This window comes from Staurois parvus, unplaced genomic scaffold, assembly GCF_062004578.1.
Source record: "Staurois parvus isolate SC_StPar_1 unplaced genomic scaffold, SC_StPar_1.0 ptg000081l, whole genome shotgun sequence".
NCBI lineage: Eukaryota > Metazoa > Chordata > Amphibia > Anura > Ranidae > Staurois > Staurois parvus.
Genome location: NW_028317877.1, coordinates 8,181,119 through 8,200,315, shown reverse-complemented (window position 1 = coordinate 8,200,315; position 19,197 = coordinate 8,181,119). Strand labels below are relative to the sequence as shown.

Here is a 19,197-nt window from a genome sequence, read left to right as displayed (position 1 = left end):
GAAGCAAGAACACTTTACTGCATGAAGATGTAAACAACCATGAAGGACGGCAAAGGTATGAAAACGATGGATGGCCTCAAAATATACTAAAGATAAGCAACTCTCATTTTGATGACATTTTCAATGAAATGAGAATGCACAGACAATAAAAAGCTTCTAGCCTTTCCCCTCTTTACTGAAAACGAAAAAAAAAATTGTTGCTGTCTATATCAGCACAGTGGCTAAATGGTTAGCACTTCCGCCTGGCAGTACTAGGGTCGTTGGTTCAAATCCCAACCACGGCACCACCTGCCTGGAGTTTGCATGTTCTCCCTGTGCCTGTGTGGGTTTCCTCTCACACTCCAAAGACATGCTGATAGGTTAATTGGCTCCTGTCCAAGTTGTCCCTAGTATGTGTATGTATGAATGTAAGTTAGGGACCTTAGATTGTACACCCCTTGAGGGTTAGGGACTGATGTGAGTGTACAATATATATGTAAAGCGCTGCGTAAATTGATGGCACAATATAAGTACCTGAAATAAATAAATATCTACATTGGAGAAATATCCCTATCACACTAGGTTACTAGAAAAAGGAAATGCAGGGAAGTCACCCATATAGAGAGACACTAATCGTGTTAAAAAAAACCTTCCTCACTATATTCAATTGGGCTTTTTGAATAAAGGAGAGTAACCTACAGAAAATATACCTTTACACATAAAATCAAATAAGTACAATTTAAAATCTATACACAGGACAAAAAAAAAGGTGCTGCTTCAGTAAGCAGTGATGCATTTAATCCCTACGTTGTGTACACTGCATTAGCTGAATTCATAATTTAGGCTTCATTCATACAGCTTTAAAAAAAAAAAAAAAAAAAAAACACATTTACAAGCTGAACACAGCTGCATTGTTTTCAATGAAGACATTCACACAGCAGGGTTGTGAATTTTTTGAAAAACTACTTGTCCAAAGGACTAAATCGGGTCCCAATCTACTTGTCCTGATTAAAAAAAATAAAATAAACAAAACCGTATTTAAATATGTCTTAATTGTTATAATACTTCTAAATGAGACGGTTTTATCACTAGGGATTTTCAATGGATGTATGTCCCTTTAAACCTTGAAATGGCTTTGCCAGGATGGAAAATACAAAGGGTTGATGTTTGTTATTAGGCAGAGGTGCTTTTAGGAATGTCTAGGGCTTTTAAAAATGAAAGGGGCTTAATGGTGACCTAAAACTTTTAATATTTTTTTTAACATTGTGCCATTTATCTTCTCTTCGCCTCCCTGCCTGTCTTCAGCACCCAGGGACTAGCAAGGAGAGGAGAGACCTTGCAGTGTAAGGAGTACCAGTTGGTTGCTCTTCAGGGAAGGGGAGTGTCGGTCTCTCCTAACACTCAGCAGAGGTGCATCTGCTGAGTGAGTAAATTGCCCTCACATATGGAAGCACTTGGGTGCTCAATACAAGCGCATGCTGAGCAGAGAAATCAAGCTCTGGTGTCCATCAGGGTTGGATCATTTTGGAGTGCAGCAGCCAGGATGAGCAGCATGTCCACATCAGAGTCCTCCCTTGCATCAAACTCCTCAGCATTACCTCTATACAGCAGAGTGCGCCCTTACATCAGACCGGGCCGGAGTGTGCCCTTACATCGGACCGCACCCTTACTTTGGACCGCGGCAAAGTGCGCCCTTACAACCGGACCCTGGCGGGGTGCGCCCTTACAACCGGACCCTGGCGGGGTGCGCCCTTACAACCGGACCCTGGCGGGGTGCGCCCTTACAACCGGACCCTGGCGGGGTGCGCCCTTACAACCGGACCCTGGCGGGGTGCGCCCTTACAACCGGACCCTGGCGGGGTGCGCCCTTACAACCGGACCCTGGCGGGGTGCGCCCTTACAACCGGACCCTGGCGGGGTGCGCCCTTACAACCGGACCCTGGCGGGGTGCGCCCTTACAACCGGACCCTGGCGGGGTGCGCCCTTACAACCGGACCCTGGCGGAGTGCGCCCTTACAACCGGACCCTGGTGGAGTGCGCCCTTACAACCGGACCCTGGCGGAGTGCACCCTTACAACCGGACCCTGGCGGAGTGCGCCCTTACAACCGGACCCTTCATGTATAGAATGCATGAAAGTAAAAAAAATGTTCAGCCTATAGAACAACTTTAAATAAACCTGGTGACTTTGGCAGTTCTGTTGGTTTCAAATTGACCACAACAAGCGCAGAACCAGGTCCATACTGCTGTGGTGAGTCTACATCCCTGGGATCACTGCTGAGAGTTAAAGGATGACATTCCTACGCACGGAGTGCTTGTATCTGCCAAGGCCAGTTGTGTGGCCACACCCCCGCCAATCTCTTATTGGTGTAGTATGAGAAAGTGGAGTCTCAGTGGGTGGCAAACGCTAATAGGAAGTGACATTGCCACTTCTGAGAAACCCCCTCTCAGAGTCTGGGGATTGACAAAGTTGCAGAGCAAAAGCAAAATGATGACACCACAGCTTTTTAACAGTAAGTTTTAGACAAAGTATGCAGTGTTTATTAACATCAGGTAAGTGGTTTTGCTGAATGGACTATACTGGACTATTGTACAGATTTATTTTGTCTCCCAGAATTCTCCTTAACCACTAGCCTACAGGGCACTTATACCCCCTTCCTGCCCAGGCCAATTTCCAGCTTTCAGCGCTGTCACACTTTGACTGACAATTGCACGGTCATGCAACACTGTACCCATATAAAATTTTTATCATTTTTTTGAGACAGATAGAGCTTTCTTTTGGTGGTATTTAATCACCTCTGGGATTTTTATTTTTTTTTAAACCAAAAACCACTAAAAATTTTGCAAAAAAAAAAAAAAAAAAAGTCTTAGTTTTTGTTATACAGTTTTGTAAATAAGTGATTTTTCTCCTTCACTGATGTGCGCTAATGAGGCTGCAGTGATGGGCACTGATAGGCTGCACTGATGGACACTGATAGGTGGCACTGATGGGCATTGACAGGCATCACTGATGGGCACTGAAAGGCAGCACTGATACACGACACAGATATATGGCACTGATAGGCGGCACTGACTGGCAGCACTGATAGGTGGCACTGACTGGCACTGATGCGTGACATTGAAAGGCAGCTCAGATGGGCACTGATATGTGGCATTGATGTGCACTGGTATGCACTGATATGTGGCATTGATGTGGTACTGATGAGCACTGACTGCTGGCACTGATAGGTGGCACTTCTGGGGCTACACTGATCATCAGGGCACACTGATCATCAGTGCCCTGATGATCAGTGTACATGTCCCCTCCGCGGAAAGCCGATTACCGGCTCTCCTCACCTCTCGTGTGACAGCCCGAGAGGAGAGAAATGCTGATAACCGGCATTTCCGTGTTTACATGTGATCAGCTGTGATTGGACACAGCTGATAACATGACCATGTCGACATCTTCGGCTCTTTCCGTGATCCGCTGTGTCCGAGGGACACAGCGCACCGGCAATCGCCGCGCTGCGCGTTGAGAATGGAAGGACGTCATATGACATCCTATCAGGACGAGAGAACCACCTTGCGCCCGTCATTGTACTATATGGCGGGTGGAAGATGGTTAAAAAAAAAAAAAAAAAAAAAAGTTTTAAAAAAATTCTGAAGATAAATTTGTCTTGACCCAGATCCTTAATTTGCAAAACTTGGATGGCCTTATTTTTCCCCCTTTTTCAGCTAATTCACAGCTTTGCCCTAGGAGCCATACCCAACCCTGCTGGGAAGAAGAAGTGGGGTCGGCCTATAATGTGTCTCCTTGACCACTGCAATCTGTATCAAGGTTGCCCAAGTAAGCCCCTAATGCAATGTTATGAGTTAGCCGCAGATTGCTTTACAGCACTGTCCCTCTGCCATACCATAGCTATCTAAGCTGTCTTGGGATTCTGGTTCTATACTGATGGATCATTCTGTCCTCCAACAACTACAGTTCTTGCCCATGGCCCTGTTCAATTACCTTGACATGCTAGGGGATATTATTTGGTATATATTTAGAATAGGCCTTCATTTATTTTTTTATAATTTATTTATAACATTTTTCTGATACAAAGAAGAACATTTAATATATGCTAAAAAATAAATAAGACAGGCATACACATCACAAGTACATCCCCAATAGCTAAGTTCCTTTTGCAACACATTTACCCCTCCTCTCCTGTCCTCCCACCCAACCCCCCTCATACCCCTGTCCACATTCTCTTACTTCCGTTTTCCTCCCTCATGGTTCTCTATCCATTTCTATACCCCTCCATCTTACATCATTTCTATCTCTCGGGATCTCAGTTAGGCTTCCGCTAATATATTCCACCTAAACTGCAATTTATTCTAGATATTTTTTAGATGTTTTAAAATTGAACCAGTTACTCCATGTTTTCCTAACTTTATCTCATTTATCCACCTCAATATGATGTAACTCCTCCAACCTATAGATATTTTCCACTCTGTTTATCTAGTCTTTTACTCTTGGTGGCTCTGAGACTTGGCAAAATTTGGGGATCAAGCCCAATCCCCAATCATTTAGTCGCACTGACTAAATGAAACAGTACCGTACCCCTGCATAAGTTTATTGAATGTTCGGGTTTATAAAAAAAAAAAAAACACATCCATGGATCTCTCTGCACCATAATCCCACATATTTGCAGAATTAGTTGTATTATTCCCTTCCAATAGTCCTGTATATTCGGCCAGTGCCACTATATACAGGTGAAACTCGAAAAATTAGAATATCGTGCAAAAGTTCATTTATTTCAGTAATGCAACTTAAAAAGTGAAACTAATATATGAGATAGACTCATTACATGCAAAGCAAGATAGTTGAAGCCGTGATTTGTCATAATTGTGATGATTATGGCTTACAGCTCACGAAAACCCCAAATCCAATCTCAGAAAATTAGAATATTGTGAAACGGTGCAATATTCTAGGCTCAAAGTGTCCCACTCTAATCAGCTAATTAAGCCATAACACCTACAAAGGGTTCCTGAGCCTTTAAATGGTCTCTCAGTCTGGTTCAGTAGGAATCACAATCATGGGAAAGACTGCTGACCTGACAGTTGTGCAGAAAACCATCATTGACACCCTCCATAAGGAGGGAAAGCCTCAAAAGGTAATTGCAAAAGAAGTTGGATGTTCCCAAAGTGCTGTATCAAAGCACATTAATAGAAAGTTATGTGGAAGGAAAAGTGTGGAAGAAAAAGGTGCACAAGCAGCAGGGATGACCGCAGCCTGAAGAGGATTGTCAGAAAAAGGCCATTCAAAAGTGTTGGGGACTTTCACAAGGAGTAGGCTGGAGTCAGTGCATCAAGAGCCACCACACACAGAGGGATCCTGGACATGGGCTTCAAATGGCGTATTCCTCTTGTCAAGCCATTCCTGAACAACAAACAACGCCAGAAGCGTCTTACCTGGGCTAAAGAAAAACAGACCTGGTCTGTTGCTCAGTGGTCCAAAGTCTTCTTTTCTGATGAGAGCAACTTTTGCATCTCATTTAGAAACCAAGGACCCAGAGAATGAAGGACGAATGGAGAGGAACACACTGCAAGATGTATGTAGCAGCAGCTACCGTACATACACGCATCCAGCGGGCTGATTACAGTAGGGACGTACCGGTATATTTTCAAAGCACTTGGCTCAGCGCAGTATACTGTATATACCGTACATCCAGCGGGCTGACAGATTAATCTGTCATAGGGACATTTGTTTTGAGCCAGCTTGGCTCAGCACGGTATACTGTATGTACAGTAATACCACACATCCAGCCAGCTTGACCCAAACAAACTCAAGGTTCACAATTTATACCCCGCGTATAAGACGACCCCCAATTTTTGGGGTATATTTTTAATTATAAAAAGTAGTCTTATACACCAGAAAATACTGTATGTGGTATCCACACCATCTTCCCTAACTGTGCCCTACTCAAAATCCCTTCCATATTCACCCAACCTTTCCCTTGTGCATTAAATGTCCAGTCTATTATACATTATAGTATCACCGCTAAATAATATTTATTCATATTGGGCAAACCCAAGCCCCCATTCCCTTTTGCCCTACACATCACCTCATAACGAATTCTCTGTTTTCTATTTGCCCAAATAAACTTGAGTATCATCTTCTTAATTATGTAAACAAATTATCCCAGAAGGTGTACTGGTAGCATATGAAACTTATACATGATTTTTGGTACTATCACCATCTTTACCAGATTTATAAGGCCTATCCAAGAAGCTCCACCTTTTAACAATCTCCTCAGCTCGTTCTTTATTTTGTTATTAATGGTATATAATTCGCCTGATATAGGCCTTTTATTGAAGGAGTTAATTTTACTCTCAGATAGCCTATTTCTTTTCCCTTCCAAGTGAATGGAAACTCTTTTTGAAGACTCAGCTCCACTGATTTTGATAAATTGATGTTTAAAATCTCTGATTTTGCAGGGTTTATTTTCAGATTTGACAGCTCGCCATACTGATTTAACAAACTCATTAAATAAGGCAACGTTATTCTAGGATTTACTACGTAAAACAACACGTAATCCGTATATGCTGTCACCATGTGTTCCACATCCCCTATTTTTATTCCTGCTATATCTATACACTTTCTTATCCTCGCCAGAACAGGTTCCAAGGACAATACAAATAACAAAGGAGAAAGTGGATATTCTGGTCTAGTACCATTATACATTTTAAAGAACTGAGAGAGGGATGCATTAACCTTAATCGCCACTGATGGGCCGTTGTAAAGCCCTTTTATCCACCTTAACATTTCCTATTCCTAAGGCCTCCAATGTATCAAACATAAATCCCCAATTAACCCTGTCGAAAGCCTTTTCAGAATTTATCAACAGGAACACTGTCGGCAATTTCTCTCTTTTTACCCTTTGTAGGAGAAGCAATGATAGCAGACCATTGTCCCTACCTTGTCTTCCTGGGATAAATCCTACCTAGGTGTACCCACTCCGGCATCAACTCCTTCATCCTGGTTGCCAGTACCTTAGTAGAGTAACTAGCACACTGTGTACTGTCTTTCCTGTCTTTAAGTATAATTGTTATATAAGATTGCAAGGACTCATCCCTCATTTCCAGTCCCTCCCCTATTGCATTCATATAACCACACATTTTAGGGACAAGGAGATTTTTTAATTTTTTAAAATATCCCACAGTGTATCCATCAGTGCCAGGACTCTTTCCTGTGGCCGTATATTTTATAGCCAAGGTAATTTCCTCCGGGGTAATTAATCTCTCTAGGGCCTCTAATTTTTCTTGTACTAATCTTGGCAACTCCACTTCCTTTAAATATTTCTGCCTTTTTTTCTTCTTTTCATCTTCCGCTTCTTTTTTATTTCTGGGGCTCACATCGTACAACCTGCTATAATATTTATGAAACCTATTTGCGATATCAGTAGTAGTGTACATCATTCCTCCTTTACCATCTTTAATTCTTTCTATAAAATGTTGAGATTTCTTTTCCTTAAGCTTCCTCGTTCGATATTTTCCAGGTCTATTCCCCCACTGATATCTTTCTTTTGAGACCCTATTGAATATCCTTCTTGACTCCTGTTCCATGAGCTCTTTTAGTTCTTCTCTTTTAAGGGTGGGATAGCCTTTTTATGCAGTGTGCTCACAAATACTTTACGTCTAGAAAGGCAAAAGTGTACAATGGCAGGAAATCACAGAACTATGTGCACCACATGACTGAGAAAAGACGGAAAATCACCTGCAACATCAGCTCACAGTCATCTCTTCCAACGAAAATCATTTCTCTTGGCAGTCTGTGTCTTGTGCCTCCACTGCTCACCAAAAACCATGATGTCAAGCTCATTTTTCCACCTTCGTGTTTGATTCTTTATACATCAGAAGTTCTCTAAATAAATAAATGAAAATGTTTAAAAAGTGTACAAATGAGAGTTCCAGACAAGTAAATTAATTGATATTACTCCCTCAGTCTTTGTTAACTTTACCAACAACTATGAGTATTTTTTATTATACAGTATTTATATAGAGCCAACAGTTTGCACAGCGTTTTACAAAATAAAGGGAGACAATACAGATACACTACAATTCAGAACAAGAAAGTTATAAAGAACATGCACATGACAGCTTACAATGTAAAAAGGAAGGAACAAGTAAAACAAAAGGTAATAACTGTGTGGGAATGAGTTGATGGAGAGAGTTAAATTTCTGTTTTTAGGTAGAGGTAGAAATACGCTTTCCTCAGAAGATCAGTTTTCTGGGTTCGCCTAAGGGTAGACAGAATAGAGGGAGCTGAGCAGGATGAGGTAGAGAATTCAAGAGGATTGGAGAAGCTCTGAGGAGGTCCTGTAGGCAAGTAAGTACGAAGGGAACAAGAGAGCTTGAGAGGAGGAAGTCTTGGGATAAGTGATAGGGAAAGTTTGGGTGATTATTTGAGACAAGGTTGGTGATATACAGTAGCTTGAAGCAGAGTTGTTTCATGTAACAAATTAAATGCATCTTCTACCACATGAAATGGCCAGTTCCGGGACACTTCACCTGGGTTTGCTTGTTCCAGGTCAGTATCTCTTAAATGAAGCAAAAATGAAGATGGAACATGCATTTTCACAGGTTCCATTACTGGAGCCATAAGCAGGTCAGAGGTGACTCGGAGTTACTGGTCTGTCAACTTCCTGGTAAAAATATGTGAGGATGGTCATCATACCCAGGGATGTTGAATTCTTATTGCCCGAGACCGAGGACATGTAGTTACGGGCGCCGGGCAGGATGTTGTTTTTTACCTTCAGCCCTGCTGTGGGCAAGCAGCAGGCTCACCTGTCAGGTGGAAGCATTTGGGTGGCAGCGCTATCGCTCGAATGCTTCCACACGGCGCCAGCATCTCTCTGCCCCCCCGTGTGACGTTCCCCCCGCCCACTGTCTCCCAGGCTCCGCTTACCCATCTGCAGGCCCGGGACCGGCTCACCGACAGCAAGCTAGAGGGGAGAGAGGACACGTCTACTCCCCTTCTTGTCCTGCCCCGGCAGTGACGTTTGATGTCACTTCCAGGCCCCCATTCACAAATTCCCAGCAACTGAGGCCGGGAAAGAATGTAATGCGGTACGATGTGCACTGCATTACATTCAGGGGAGCAGAGGGGAGACATCCAGCGTATATGTGGGGGGGGATATTATGTGCTTGGGTGTAACTTTCATTTTTTACAACTAAAAAAAAAAAAAAAAAAAAAAAAAAAAAAAGGTTTTTTTTTTTTTTTTTTTTAGTTGTAAAAAATGAAAGTTACACCCAAGCACATAATATCCCCCCCCACATATACGAACGAACAAACGTAAAAGCATATGCTGGTGCGCCAACGCATGAATATATCGATTGCGATACACGTTACACATCGCCGCGCAAGCCAGAATGAGAGCAATAATGCTAGCACCAGACCTCCTCTATAAAACACTATACTGGTGACCTAGAAGGGGTTTTACAAGTGTGGCCTATAGGAAATATAGAGTACTGAAGTTTGTCGCCATTTCAAGAGTGCAAGCAAATTTAAAATTTGACATGTTGGATATCTATTTACTTGCTGCAACCTCATCTTTTATATTTTACAGACAATTAGGGTAATTTATTGATTTTATTTTTGTGCCCTAAAATTAACTAACCTGTATTTTTTACTGAAATTTTGCGGTAAATTTTATTCTCTACGGTCTCCGATTTCAGAAAATATATCATGTTTGGGGGTTTTATGTAATCCTCAGGCCTAAAATGATTGTTTTAAATCTTGTGCAAAAAAATGCAAAAACTGCTCTGATAGCGAAAGGGATAAAAGATAAGCCCGACACTCCCCTTTCCTGACAAGCACCCAATCAGTGCTCACTACATTGTATGGTGTCTCTCTGCTCCCTGCTAGTCCCTGGGTGCGGTGCTGGTGAAAGGCAGGGAGGGGAGGAGGAGATAAACAGTGCAATGTTAAAAATATTAAACGTTTAAGTCGCCATAAAGCCCCTTTTGTTTTTAAAACATTCCTAATATCACCTCCGATTTCAATACGGTTTTGGTTAAAAAAATTATTTTAACCTGGACAAGTAGATTGTCATGAGGGACAAGTAGATTGGGACACCAATTTAGTCCCTGGACAAGTAGTTTTTTCAAAAATGTCCACATCCCTGATACCAATGGGCATTGAAGAATTTACAAGAGGAGGCAGAGCTATACCATGTTATATCATTATTCATATTTAGAAGAAAACATGTATTATTATCACAAGTTCAGGGAGGTAGTAGTGCAGTAGTTGAAAGGCAACAGGTGACCACTCACTCCCAGGGGCCTAAAGTTATCCCAAAACGCAGTACATTAATCACTTCCCATTTGGCCAATGTACATAAACGGCCAGACGGGAGCAGTGCAGGAGTGGATGGCCGTTTATAAACGTCTTCCCCACTTCCCTACCTGCGTGCGCTCCCTGGGAGCGTGCGGCACTGCGATCCGGTGCCCGCTGTATCCTCCAACATCAATCGCTGTACGGGACCTCTGTGTGAGGTCCCAATCATGTGATCACTGATTGGCCAATCAGTGATCACATGAATCGTAGTAAGCAAGATGTCACTTCTGACATCATTGCTTACTACTGGTGAAATCTGTGAATGATCACAGAGGTCACATGGTACAAGGCTATTCACAACAGCCTTGTACCATGTGACAAGCTAGCTGTGACCAAGCACAGATCTCACAGTATTTCTCAATGGCTGCAAGAATGCAGCCAGAGAGGAGAAATGATTTCTTTTACAGCCTTTATGGGTGTAAAAGCAATCATTGTAAAAAAAAAAAAAAAAAAAAAAAACAAACATCACCCCCCACAAGTAGTACAGTTTCACTATGGTGACACTGTACTGCTAGGGTGACTGTATGTTTAAAAAAAATAATAATAATATATAAAAAAAAAATAAAAAAAATATACATTTTTGGTTATAAACCAATTTGGATTATTTTTGTTTTTACTAAAAAGATAGCTGAATATATTTTGGCCAAGATTTATGAAGAAAGATTATTTATTTGCAAAATTTTATAAGAAAAATCCTTGTTTTGGACTTTTTTATTCATATACCAAAAAGATAAAAATCCCAGTGGTGAATAAATACCACCAAAATAAAGTTTTATCTGTCTCAAAAAAATGCTAAAAAAATCATATGGGTACAGCGTTGCATGGCCGCGCAATTGTCATTCAAAGTGTGATAGCACTGAAAGCTGAAAATTGGCCTGGACTGGAAGGGGGTGAAAGTGTCCGGACTTGAATTGGTTAAAGTAAATCTGTCATGAAAGAGATGGGGAGGCCATTACTAGCCTCCTCCTGGTTTCTTGGCTGTTATTCTGACCTACTGATTTCAAAACTTAGTAACTAATCTAGAACAGTATGCAGATCGGAAAACAGAAAACTGCTTATCTTTACTCTTATTCCTGTACCAGTGATGCAAACTACTGAAGCAAAAGGGTAACTATAAAAAGTCAGGCAACTAGCATTTCAAACGTTTCCCTGTGTATGTTGAGCTCCGTGCATCAAGGGCCTTGTCTGAACAAGCAGAGTTGGCTTCCATCCAAGTTTGGATTAAAACAACCCTGTTACTATATTAAAGCAGATCTTCACTCTTGCAATCAACATGGACTATTTATAATCCTATATATTTATAATGCTAGCATTAGTAAAGAGATTGGAAAGTATATCATATTTACGCGGTTCAAACTTTTTTTGCATTTCTTCAGTTACTTCCTGGTTTCAATGCCTAGGCAAATGATGTCATACATTCCAGCAGTCTTCAGGAGTGGAGGGAGGGTTGTCAGCTCAGCCAATGCCTAAACTAAGGGCAGATGAATTCCAGGAAGTAAATTACACATGAAAAATCTGCCCTCACTCAAGATGGCCACTGCCAGAAATGTTAGGGGATGTATTTAAAAATTATTTCTCAGCAAAATAAAGCATTATTATTATACAGGATTTATATAGAGCCAACAGTTTGCTCAGCACTTTACAATATACCTGGAGACAATACAGCAACAATACAGTTCAATACAAGAGGAATAGGAGGGCCCTGCTCCTTGGAGCTTACAATCTAAGAGATTGAATATTAAAAATTAATTAAAGTCTGTTAACCACCTCACTTCCGGCCATTGTATATAACCAGCCGGATGCTGACAGTGCAAGGGCGGGTGGCCGTTTATAAACGGCCTCCCAGACCCCTGCTTGCGTGCACTCCCTGGGAGCGCGCAGCACCACGATCCGATGACCGCTGTGTCCTCCGGACACAGTGGAACACCGATCGTCAGACGGGACCTCTGTGTGAGGTCCCGATCATGTGATCACTGATTGGCCAATCAGTGATCACATGCACAGTAGTAAGCAAGATGTCACTTCTGAGATTATTGCTTACTACTTGTGAAATCTGTGAATGGTCACAGAGGTCACATGGTACACAGCTATTCACAACAGCCTTGTACCATGTGACAAGCTGTTGCAAATCACAGATCACACAGTATTTCTCAATGGCTGCAAGAATGCAGCCAGACAGTAGGAGAAATTATTGCTTTTACAGCCTTTATGGGTGTAAAAGCAATCAGTGTAAAAAAAAAATCTTCAGCACCCCCCACAATTAGTACAGTGTCACCATGGTGACACTGTACTGCTAGGGTGACAGTATGTAAAAATAAAAAAAAAAACAAATAATATAAAAAATAAACTAAAAATGGTAAATAAAATTTATAAACTAATTTGGGCTTTTTTTTTTACTAAAAAGATAACTGAATACATTTTGGCCAAGATTTATGATGAAATATTATTTAATTGCAAAATTTTATAAGAAACACTTTTTTTCCAAAATTTTTGGACTTTTTCATTTATATATAAAAAAAAAAAATCATTACCCCCAACAAGTAGTACAGTTTCACTATGGTGACACTGTACTGCTAGGGTGACAGTATGTTAAAAAATAAATAAATAATAATATAAAAAAAGAAAATGTAAAAACATTTTTTTTTTTAAATTATAAATTTTTGGTTATAAAAAAATTTGGGTTATTTTTGTTTACTAAAAAGATAGCTGAATACATTTTGGCCAAGATTTATGAAGAAAGATTATTTATTTGCAAAATTTTATAAGAAAAACGTTTGTTTTGGACTTTTTCATTCATATACCAAAAAAATAAAAATCCCAGTGGTGAATAAATACCACCAAAATAAAGCTTTAGCCGTCTCAAAAAAATGCTAAAACATTCATATGGGTACAGTGTTGCATGACTGCGCAATTGTCATTCAAAGTGTGATAGCGCTGAAAGCTGAAAATTGGCCTGGGCAGGAAGGGGGTGAAAGTGTCCGGACTTGAAGTGGTTAAACAAAAAAAACAAAAAAAAGAATTAAACAGCATTTTTGGTTTGTGGTGCTCAGATGCAGTGCAGATCCACTTTAAAGATAAGGAATCAAGCAACACTTATAAATAAAGTGTGTTAAACAATTACTTGTCCTGCTAACAGCATCACAGAACACAGCCTGAGAAGTCTTCAGTGAAGCCATTGGGAATCCAACATTTTCAAGAGCGTTAATCTCCCAGGTCCTCCACAACTATCACTGGTTCCTCCTTCTGACCTCTACCATAATGCAGGCGTGAAGAGTGACGTGGAGGAGAGCAGGAGGAATCAGGAAGACCTGTGTGGGACCCAGGAGATTGACACTCCTGGAAACATTGATTTCCCTGCAGACTTAACAAGATCTCAAAGTACTGGAGCAGTGCTTGGTGAAACAGGCAGCTAGAAAGGTATGGATTTTAACACACTTTGTTTGCAAGTATTACTTGAATGTCTTTAATATAACAGAAGCATCCTTCAGGCTTACGCCCACTTATGTACTTACAGCCAAATAACAGCCAAACAACAGAAGGCAGGGCTTTGTCTTAATTTTGGGAGAAGCTGAGGTCCCATGTACAGCTTGGGCCACGGATCAAAAAAAATCCACAAACTGATGAGCACACTAGCACAGATACTTGCAGACACCACAATGTGCCTGTACTTCATACAACTCTAGAAACATTTTGGGCAGATTCACTTTAAAGTGACACTAAACTCTGGTTAAGAAATAAAAAATAAAAATATGTAGAACACCAGGATAGATAAAAAAATAAAAAAATCACCCATTAGTACACCCCCCCTACACAAATCACTAAACAGTTAATAATATTTTGAAAATCCTTAACATTTAGGAGAAAAGTCTAATTGAATTTTCATGACCTCATCTCTAAGAGCATCTGGTCTGCCAAGGAGGAGATGCAACATCAGAGATTACATCATATCCTCTCTCCGAAGTACAAGGAAACTACAGTTCCCACAGGCCTGAACATGTTGAATGTGTCTGAGAGTCTCGGTCCAGGCCACCACTGCAAGTGGAGCGGTTTCATATCACTGCTTCCTAGAGAAAGAACTACAGAAGAGATGTGCCAAGAGCAGTGGCTGGGGGAATAGGGGGCATAGCAGCAACCGGTCTTACAAACAGAAAACCAATGAGAATTAACGGTTTGATTTGAAAATGAATAGGCTATTTCAGAGCAACTACTGAGTGAACCAGAAGATGGATGACATATTCAGTGATGGTAAGAAATCAGCAACAAGGACATGTAAATAGGTTTTTGCCTGGAGTTCTGCTTTAAACCTTCATTTTATTTTTTTATTAAAATAACAAACATGGTATACTTACCTGCTCTGTGAAATGGTTTTGCAGAGCAGCCCCGATCCTCCTTTTCTGGGGTCCCCTGCCGGCGCTCCAGGCTCCTCCTCTTAAGTGAGTGCCCCCATGGGAAGCCGTTGTCCATTCATGCAGGCTCGCTCCCGAACCTCCCTGTCTGCATCTATTGTGACAGAGCAGGCAGCTTTGCTCAATCCCTTTCACAGCATTTGAATGACAGCAGTGGAAGTCAATGGCTCCCACTTCTATCAATCTGCTCAGTGAGGAGGGAGACAGCGGTGAAGGCCACTGCTCTCGTGTACATCACTGGATCAGATTAGGCCCATGTAAGAATAAGGGGGTGCTGGGGGGATCCTGCAGCACAAAAGGTTTTTTATCTTAAAGTGTTACTAAACCCACAACAGTAAAATCAGTCTGTATATGCAGTAAAGCATGCTTGTTATACTAACCTAAGAGGTTATCCTCTGCATTGTGTAAAAACACTGTTTAATCCTGACTTCTCTGATCCTCCCCTTCTTCCAGTGTTCCCCTCCTATCTCGTGATAAGACATCTGTAGAGTCACTCTGCACATGTATTGCTAAAGAGTTTTTTTCTCTTGGGAGACTGCATGTGATCAGCACAGGACCAATCAGCATTGTCTAGACAGAGGTCAGGGGTCCTGCATCTTCCTAAAGCAGAATGAAAACTCCTCCTACAAGCTTTAACATATGGTGGGTTGGACACTGATAGAAGTCACAAGACTGCTCTAACGGCTGATGAGAAAAGGTATTCAGCAGTTTATATTTACTAAAATAATTGTATTTCCATGTTCTGTGTACTGTGGAAGACCAGATATAGTGAATGCAGGGTCTTGGGTTTAGTAACACTTTAACACATAGAATGCATTAAGGTATAAAAAAAAACTTAAGAACCATTTTAACTTAAAAAAAAAAAAAAAAAAAAAAGTACCTTCTATTGCTCTCAGACCACAGCAGCAAAAAAAAAAAAAAAAAAAAAAAAAAAAAAAAGGGGATTTGGAGGAAGCTGACTTCCTCTTAAAGAATGACTGTGTTCATTCTCCATGGTCACACTTTATGTTGGAACGTAGCCACACTATGGGATTTGTAGTGCACATGACCCCAACTAAAATGCACTGTTCATTACAAGCAAATTAAGTGAAGGAAAAAACTAGACTTTCAGGATGTTATTAGGAAAAATACATAGTAAGAAACGATTTCATGAAAAATAGATTACAGGACCATTAAGCAGTACATGAGTATAGATTATTTTTGGACAATAAGGATACCATTTAGTGTTGCTTCAAGCTAAATAAGGGAACATACAGTCATGGCCGAAATTGTTGGCACCCTTGATATTTCTCCAGGAAATCATGTATTTCTCACGAAACGTATTGCATTAACACATGTTTTGCTATACACATGTTTATTCCCTTTGTGTGTATTGGGACAAAACAAAAAAAGGGAGGAAAGAAAGCAAATTCGACATAATGTCACACAAACCTCCAAAAATGGGCTGGACAAAAGTATTGGCACCCTTTCACAACTGCGGATAAATAAGAATGTTACAAGCATGTGATGCTCCTGTAAACTCACCTGGGGCAAGTAACAGGTGTGGGCAATATAGAAATCACACCTGAAAGCAGATAAAAAGGAGAGACGTTCACTTAACCTTTGCATTGTGTGTCTGTCTGTGCCACACTAAGCATGGACAACAGAAAGAGGAGACGAGAACTGTCTGAGGACCTGAGAACCAAAATTGTGGCAAAATATCAACAATCTCAAGGTTACAAGTCCATCTCCAGAGAACTAGATTTGCCTTTGTCCACAGTGCGCAACATTATCAAGAAGTTTGCAACCCATGGCACTGTAGCTAATCTCCCTGGTCGTGGACGGATGAGGAAAATTGATGAAAGATTGCAACGCAGAATAGTCCGGATGGTGGATAAGCAGCCCCAAACATGTTCCAAAGACATTCAAGCTGTCCTGCAGGCTCAGGGAGCATCAGTGTCAGCGCGAACTATCCGTCGACATTTAAATGAAATGAAACGCTATGGCAGGAGACCCAGGAGGACCCCACTGCTGACACAGAGACATAAAAAAGCAAGACTACAGTTTGCCAAAATGTACTTGAGTAAGCCAAAAGCCTTCTGGGAAAACGTCTTGTGGACAGATGAGACCAAGATAGAGCTTTTCGGTAAAGCACATCATTCTACTGTTTACCGAAAACGGAATGAGGCCTACAAAGAACAAAACACAGTACCTACGGTAAAATATGGTGGAGGTTCAATGATGTTTTGGGGTTGTTTTGCTGCCTCTGGCACTGGGTGCCTTGACTGTGTGCAAGGCATCATGAAATCTGAGGATTACCAAAGGATTTTGGGTCGCACTGTAGGGCCCAGTGTCAGAAAGCTGGGTTTGCGTCCAAGATCCTGGGTCTTCCAGCAGGACAATGACCCCAAACATACGTCAAAAAGCACTCAGAAATGGATGGCAAAGAAGCGCTGGAGAGTTCTGAAGTGGCCAGCAATGAGCCCAGATCTAAATCCCATTGAACACCTGTGGAGAGATCTTAAAATTGCTGTTGGGAAAAGGTGTCCTTCCAATAAGAGAGACCTGGAGCTGTTTGCAAAGGAAGAGTGGTCCAAAATTCCGGGTGAGAGGTGTCAGAAGCTTATTGATGGTTATAGGAAGCGACTGATTTCAGTTATGTTTTCCAAAGGGTGTGCAACCAAATATTAAGTTAAGGGTGCCAATACTTTTGTCCAGCCCATTTTTGGGGTTTTGTGTGACATTATGTCATATTTGCTTTTCTGCCTCTGTTTTATATTTGTTCCAATACATACAAAGGGAATAAACATGTGTATAGCAAAACATGTGTTAATGCAATACCTTTTTTGTGTGAAATACTTGATTTTCAGGAAAAATATCAAGGGTGCCAACAATTTCGGCCATGACTGTACATAAATCTTTCATAGATTTTGCCAGTAAATTTGCAGTCATTTAAACTAACCCAATTTTCAGCCTGGGGAGCTGAAACTAAGCACATGATCAACAAAAACATAAGCAGAAATGACCTTCAAACAAAAGTATATGTCAAAATGAACAGTACATCCAGATTTATAAACAGCTGAAACTATAGGCAAATGAAGACATCTGTCAAAGCTGAGCCTATTCCACAACCCTGCTTCCTAGGCAGTATTCACATGGGCGTTTACCCAAGCTGAGAATCCCAGCTGAAAAAATCTGCTGATTTCTATAGCTGGGATTGACAGCTGTGCACAGACAGGCCACTGAGCCCATGCAGTGCAATGACAGGCTGTCTGCAGCCGCAGCTATTCGTGACTGTTCGCACCAGGTAATCGCTGGTTATGCAGTCATGAATAACTGTGGCTGCCAACAGCTTGTCCTTGCAGGGCACTGGCTCAGTGGCCCCTGCTATCCGCACACAGCTGTCAATCCAAGCCAGGAGATTCTTGGCACTGGGATTCACAGCTTGGCTAAACACATGTGCGAAAGCAGCCTAAGGGTCAGTTCACACTACAAAAATGCACTCCGGATGCATTCCGGATTCATTTTTGCTTAAAGTTCACACCAAACGCAGTTCCAGTGCAGTTTTGATGCAATTTGCCATGTTCCAGTATGGTTCTGTGCAGAAAAAATGCAGCATGTTTTACTTTTTTTTCTGAAGCTGAAATGCACTGGAACTGTGCATTTTGGATGCAGAAAAAAGCAACTGAAACGCATGTAGTGTGAACCGGCCCTAAGGGCCGGTTCACACTATAGAAACACAGTCCAGATGCTTTCCGGATGCGTTTTGTCATGCGCATTTTTGACGTGTTGCAGTGCGGTTTTTTTATGCATTCCAGTTCATTTTTTCCCCTTTCTTTTCCTTCAATTCATTCTCACCACAGACAGGCGAAGGTTCCTGGGAGGGTGGATTTGATTTAAAACAAACTGATTTAAATCACGATTTAAATCACTAGTCAGTAAGGCTTGATTTAAATCATAGTTTTCTACATAAAGACTAATTCTTGCTGGTATAACTTTAATATGCAAGTAGATGAAGATTTTTAGAATAACAACTTTTCATATTAGTTTTTTTATCCCCAGTTTAATAGGTTAATCATTCATATTTGGACAACTTTTCTGTTGTACTTAGAAAGGAGAAAAATAATCATTACCTTAATAACAATTTAAATAGATTTATTCAACTGAAACAATAACATTCCAGCATATGTTATTTGCTTAAACAAACATCCATGTTTGTTAACTAATTTGGCTAAACAAAATATATATATTTTAAGAAACTTAGACTGTCAGCCCCTTCCTCCTCACACTTAGTTTCACTTTCTTCTTGTGCAGATCTATTCCACTCCAAACAATCAGAAAAATATTGTTTCGTTTCTATTCACTGAACTTCTTGAAACTTAGCACTGAAGGGGTTGATTCTGTATTCATAGGTTTGTAGAAGTTAGGATTAAGGTCTTTTTCTTAACTCTGTTCATGTTATAACATTTTTG

At 41.0% G+C, this 19,197-nt stretch overlaps 1 protein-coding gene across 4 annotated transcripts in view; it reads right to left on the bottom strand.

Annotated features, from left to right (window-relative positions):
* Positions 1–19,197, bottom strand: part of CEP170 (centrosomal protein 170) — a 158,151-nt gene that overhangs the window by 130,121 nt on the left and 8,833 nt on the right. For all 4 annotated transcript variants that reach the window (XM_089669775.1, XM_089669778.1, XM_089669776.1 and 1 more), the window contains exon 2: positions 7,719–7,865. In XM_089669775.1, coding sequence (XP_089525901.1) covers positions 7,719–7,823 — 105 coding nt within the window. In that variant the 5' untranslated portion in view covers positions 7,824–7,865. The remainder of the gene's footprint in view (positions 1–7,718; positions 7,866–19,197) is intronic.